Source organism: Hipposideros armiger, unplaced genomic scaffold, assembly GCF_001890085.2.
Source record: "Hipposideros armiger isolate ML-2016 unplaced genomic scaffold, ASM189008v1 scaffold_404, whole genome shotgun sequence".
Lineage (NCBI taxonomy): Eukaryota > Metazoa > Chordata > Mammalia > Chiroptera > Hipposideridae > Hipposideros > Hipposideros armiger.
Window position 1 is genome coordinate 303,678 of NW_017731754.1, and position 6,199 is coordinate 309,876.

At 42.0% G+C, this 6,199-nt stretch overlaps 1 protein-coding gene across 1 annotated transcript in view; it reads left to right on the forward strand.

The window, feature by feature from the left end:
- The window catches only part of FNDC1 (fibronectin type III domain containing 1), a 111,817-nt gene extending 106,259 nt beyond the window's left edge, over nucleotides 1–5,558 (forward strand). The window contains exons 21-23 of the mRNA XM_019663756.1: nucleotides 2–76; nucleotides 1,448–1,570; nucleotides 4,504–5,558. Coding sequence (XP_019519301.1) covers nucleotides 2–76; nucleotides 1,448–1,570; nucleotides 4,504–4,619 — 314 coding nt within the window. The 3' untranslated portion in view covers nucleotides 4,620–5,558. The remainder of the gene's footprint in view (nucleotide 1; nucleotides 77–1,447; nucleotides 1,571–4,503) is intronic.
- The last annotated feature ends 641 nt before the right edge of the window (nucleotides 5,559–6,199 follow it).

Here is a 6,199-nt window from a genome sequence, read left to right on the forward strand (position 1 = left end):
TGGTACAGAAAGTTCGTGGGAGTTGTTCTTTGTAACTCACTGCGGTATAAGATCTACCTCAGTGACAACCTGAAAGGTAGGTCTTTGAGGGTGCTTGGCTATGGGAGGGTATGGAAAAATTTAATTTTATTAGATACTAACTTGAAATAGCAGGTGCATCAGAATATATTTAGGTGTGGACCCATTATGTCTCACTTTGGCTCAAATACAAACCAGTTTTGCAGTCCCTCTATTTTGGGGTGACTAGTTTTTACATTGGCCCCCAGAAATACATATGTATTTTTAAATCTACATTTTAGGAATGAAGTCCAAAATTCTGTTGTAGACTGGAAGGCCATTTTTTTTGCCATTAATTCAATAATGATAGCTATGGCTATAAGCTGGAAGTGTTGAGGAAAATTCCCCCTTTCATTCCTTGCCATTGGCACAACTTTACAGAGAAAAAAAATGCAGATGATGAAACATACATCAGCAGAACTATTTGTTCTGTGTCCAAATAAAAATTACATTGCTTTTATTATGGATGGGGATTAAAACAAAGAATAACAGACCTACTTTGAACTACTAACATTTCAAAATGCTGTTTAAACCCATCTGGCTTTGACTTACCCATCTACACAAGTTTGTTTTTATTTCAAAATTTGCACAGCTTTAAACTTTTTAGTCCATACATTTTTCAACTTTCCCTCAGCTAGTCTATATCTTTTTATGGGCCATAGGTTTTTGTTGTTGTTGTTGTTTTTGTTTTGTTTTGTACTTTTTTTGCTAGTGGAAATCATTTCAAGACAATGTCAAAACAAAGTCTCCCTTACCATCCCCCACTCTGACAATTTCTCAGTGGATAAGCCTCTCTCAACACCCACTGTCTGTTTCTCTCTCTGCTCTTTCTTTTCTCTTCCACCACCGCCACTTTTCTCCCCTGACTCAGAATTCCTGGGAGAGGTTGCACAGCCATCTCCAGTATTCCAGGGTTGAGAAAAACAACTTTGCCCTACTGTGCAGTTGTGGTTCAGCACCATGGACAGTGCCATATGCCCCAGACACACATTCTACTAGTTATGCACAAAAATAGGTTCTTCTATTTTTATAGATCTTCATGCCTTTCATAATGATTTCACAATGAATTCTCTGACTAAACTAGTTTCCTCTTCCTTTTTTTAAACCAAGGAGTAAAAAGGTCTACCATTTATAGGCTGAAACTGCCTATAATATTAATAGTTTCCATTTAATGAACACTTGTTAAGTATTTGGCATACATGATCCGTCTGAATCCTTACAACACTTTTGAGGTTGGTGCCATTATCACCATTTTCAAACATGGAAAGTATGACACACAGAGTTTAAGTAATGTGCCCGATTCAAATGTTCTCCAAAGCTTGCGCAAACTCCTAAACCAGCTGTGGCATGTTTTTGACCACTCACTGACCTCTTTAATTCCTCCATGCAGACACATTCTACAGCATTGGGGACAGCTGGGGAAGAGGTGAAGACCATTGCCAATTTGTGGATTCACATCTTGATGGAAGAACAGGGCCTCAGTCCTATATAGAAGGCCTCCCTAGAATTCAAGGTAATGAGAACAAAGTTCTGATATATTAACTGGGAGGTGGGAGAGGAATGCTAATATGAGGAGAAAATTCACTGTGGCCCTGCCTTTGGCTTACCATTTGAAGACAGATGTTGGCAGCATTTTGGATCATAAAAATAAGGAATCAACAAAATACTCCTACCGTGGGCTGGAATTGGGGTGAGCCTAGGGGAGTAGGGATGCAAAGGAATATAAAACCTTATTGCTACTCTCAGGAACATGTTTCATAACCAGAAAGGGAAGATAACTATGTAAAAGGTAACTAAGAGTGTACAACTTAAAGTATATGTAATGACAGGAGTTATGTCACATGGTTGTCCTATTGTCAAGTAATCATGCAGATTACAGCCACTATCTGAGTTCAAGGGAGGCAGGCCCTACCTGAGGCTGTCAGGGAGACTCTTCAGAAGAGGCAGAACCTGGGCTGAGTCATAAAGATACCTAGACGTGCACAGATTGGAGGGCCTTCCAGGTGGAGAATGACAAGAACAAAAGTATAGAGGAAGGAAAAATAAACAAATGCAAACCGACCATGATACACTTCAGGTGACAATGTATCAACTATTTGATTATGGCATTATAAGCTGAGAACAAGTATATTCATCTCAAAAGCTAACAACTTGCTATATGTTACTAACTCCCCCAACCCCCAAACAAACAAATAAGTAAACAGAAGAACTGAATGAAGTCCAGCACGTTTCCATTATGCAGTCAACTCTTAGGGATCTGGCATTTTCAAGACATGAGATATTCTGATGTGTCAACTTTTTTAGTTTGGAAATAAAAAGGTACAATAATTACCAATTTTCAAAGAATTAAGATACAGTAAAATACACAAAACAGTAAAATAAGTGCATTAGTCAGTGTTCACCAGAGAAACAGAATCAATGGGGGGGGGAGAGGGGGGAGAAAGAGAGAAAGAAAGAGAGAGAGGGAGAGAGAGAGAAGGAAAGAGAGAGAGATTTTAAGGAATTGGCTGACATGATTGTAGAGGCTGACAAGTCCAGAATCTGCAGGGTAGGCCAGCAGGCTGGAGACCCAGGGAAGAGTCAATGTTGCAGTTTGAATCCACTGGCAGAATAACTCCCTCTTCAGGGAAGGTCAGTCTTTTTCTATTAGGGCCTTCAATTGACTGGATGAGGCCCACCCACATTATGGAGGGTAATCTGCTTTACTCAGAGTCTGCTGATTTAAATGTTAATCTCATCTAAAAACCAACTTCATAGAAACACCTACAATAATGTTTGACCAAATATCTGGATAAAACAGCCTAGCCAAGTTGATACATACAATTAAAATATGCATATAAAATGTATCACAAGTCTTCATTTTTTGAGGGATCTTGCAGTACCCCAGGGTTACTATTACATTATTTGTATTTCACTGTGTTTCTGAGACTGTGGTCATGATCATGGTTTTGGTTCTGAAGAGAGGTGCTGGTTAATCAACCCACTCACTGGTAGAATGGTGGGTCACCTCTCATCTCGCAAGGGTCAACAGGGCCACGGGGCAAGAGCAGCTGTTGAATTGCTGAGAAGAAAAGAAAGAAAGAAAAAATTGAGGAGGTCGGGACATCACTTCTACTTCAAAGGAGAAATGGTCAGAAACACTACAGCATTCTTTCCTTTGAGAGATTTCCTTGAAAGATCTAAGAGTCTACCACAGACTCCCAAGAAGTAGGCCTTGGAGGCTTGAGGTCGGGGGCACGCTGGGAGGCCCCAAGTTCTGTGAGGACCAGGTGGGACTCTTGCCCTGTGGTCAGGGCTCCATAGAGATTGGCTAAATTATCTTCTTTTGTGGAGAGAGAGAGAGGGGATACTAATGAACACTTTCCTACATGTGTTACACACGTGTGGGGACTGGATTATTGCTACAAATCATGCCTGGAAGAAACCTCAGAGGCTACTGTGACCCCACGCCAAAATGGTGGTGTTTATTTGGAAGTAACATTTGTCATAAGAACAACTTATCAGAGGTCTTCTGTCTGAACGAGGTTGTAAGAATGAAAATTTTTCCAGTTGGTTTGGGTCCTTCTGGTGCTATGATACTAGTACCAATTCCAAGTATGTTTTTTCCCCACACCAAGCCATTCTCTAACACGAGCTGTGTGTCCTACAATGAAACTCAATTCTGATGCTCTCTACCTGGAGTAACATCAGATCCCATAGGTTAAGGGCTCAGTCCATCAGAGTGCCTGTCCTCACCCACTCCCGATGCCAATCACAAGTCCAGGTTGTCACCTGTGCTTCTGACCAACCAGCTATAGATCCAAGGTTCCCACAATACCCTCTTTGGGTTTGATTAACTTGCTAGGGCAGCTCACAGAACTCCGAGAAACATATTACTTACTAGTTTACCCGTTTATTATTAAAGAACATAACTCAGGAACAGCCAGATGGAAGAAATGTACAGGGCAAGGTATGGGGAAAAGTCACAGAGCTTCCATGTCCTCTCCAGGTGTGCCACTTGCCCCCCATCTCTACATGTTCACCAACCTTGAAGCTCTCCAAAACCCATGCTCTGCGGTTGTTGTGGAGGCTTCATTACATAGGCACGCTTGATGAAATCATTGACCATTGGGGACTGAAGTCATCTCCAGCCCCTCTCTCCTCCCCAGAGGTTGGGTGGGTGGGACTGAAAATCCCAGCTTTCTAATCACATGTTTTCTTCCTCTGGGGACCAGCCCTCATCCTTAGGTGCTTTCAAAAGTTACCCCATTAACATAAATTCAAGTGTGCTTAAAAGAGGTTTGGTACAAATATTAAGACACCTTTATTGCTCTTATCACTTAGTAAATCCCAAGGGTTTTGGGAGCTCTATGCCAGGAATGGAGATGAAGACCAAATACATATTTCTCACTATAAATCGTAACATCACAGATGCATTTTCTCTCTCTCTCTTTGCGTTTACCCTAGGCTACTATCGCCAGTATCGCCAGGAGCCCGTCAGCTTTGGCAACATTGGCTTTGGAACCCCCTACTACTATGTGGGCTGGTACGAGTGTGGGGTCTCCATCCCAGGGAAGTGGTAACCCAGGCTGAATCATGCTGAAAGCTCACCCTGCCTGGCCCCCTTGACTAACTTGCACTAGGGGCCATGAGCAGGAAAACTAGATGGTGTCCAAAGCCACACAGCCCCGGGCGTCAGCAAGGCCACAAGATGGACACTGGATATTTTGGGCATCTTCAGTCTGGAACTCAGCCCCACTTCCTGGCCTGGACTGCACACAGGATTCAATGTTGCTGTTAACTTTGCTTCTCCATACATTTTGCTTATAATAGCACATCCCAGAGACAAGTGAAACACGCCACTACAGAGGATGCCCACTGATTCAGGGCGATTTTCACACTCTTTAGGCACAAAATTCAGACCCCTTGGTATTTCCAGGGAACAGCAGAAGCACGCTGTGCTGGCTTCATGGAACGCTACACGCTTTCTTTTTCCTCACTGGACTCCTCCAAAACTAGCTGAATTTAAGCTTCGGATCTCTTTTTATGCAGTAGAACTGAATTACTGAAATCACCACCAAAGGAAATGTACCCTACTTAAGATTTATCCCATGGACTTACCCACTGCTAGACCAAATGTATCAAATCTTCTTTGTAAATTCTCATTTTGATATATATATATATATATATATATATGTATGTATATATGCATATACATATCCACACTTGTCTACAAGAACATTGATTAAAATTGCTAAATTTGTTCCTGTTCACTAGATAAATGTGTGTGGGACTTTTTGGAGCAAAGGTGCTGTTTATTAACATCTTCTAGACGTGTCCAAAGTATCTGTGCTCTACAGACTATGACAACAATGGAAAGGTATGCGTTTCTCCTGTGAATAGCGCTGGACTGTGGGAATGTTTAGGATGGTGCGATGCTAGTGTTGAACTAGATGCAAACAGAGCACCTTCTACCTAAGAAGACCTTCTTTCCGTACCCAGGTGAAAAATGTACTAACTGCCTCCGGAGGGGGGTGAGGTGGGGGTGAGGTGGGGTGGGGGCATATCCAGTACGTTTTCAGATTCATTCAGATGTTAGGTCACAAATAATTTGAAAATCTAGTCTTAAAAACCTCCTTTTCCCTTTCCTGTCTATCTCAGTATCTACTCCTCAAAATATAAGCATCTTACCCCTCTTGACTGCAGCACAAAAGGGTTTAACTGGAGGCAAACACTTTCCTGGGCTGACTGGCTTTGCCACTAGCATCAATGATTTCACCGCAGAATGCAGTCCAGGCGCCTGGAGTCAATTGTTTTCAGTGCCAGGGCTGTGCTGAGGTGAAACCTGATGTATCTGGCAGGGTTGAAGGTAAAACTTACAAACAAGTGACTTTACAGGGTCTTTGTGATGTGGCTGTAATAGCTGACATTTCCCCCAACTTCCACCATCCCCTTTCTATAGTAAACAACAGTAAAGAAAATGCAAGCATTCTGACAGCCTGGGAGAATACTGGAATTCCTTAGAGGGACAGATTAGATACCCAGTTCGTATGTTACATTTTCATTTGCAAACAGTATAGGAATCTTTAAGCAGCCTTTGGCACTCTTATACATGAAAGAGGGGTTATTTTTAAAAGGCTATCCAAAAAAAAACACCGTATTT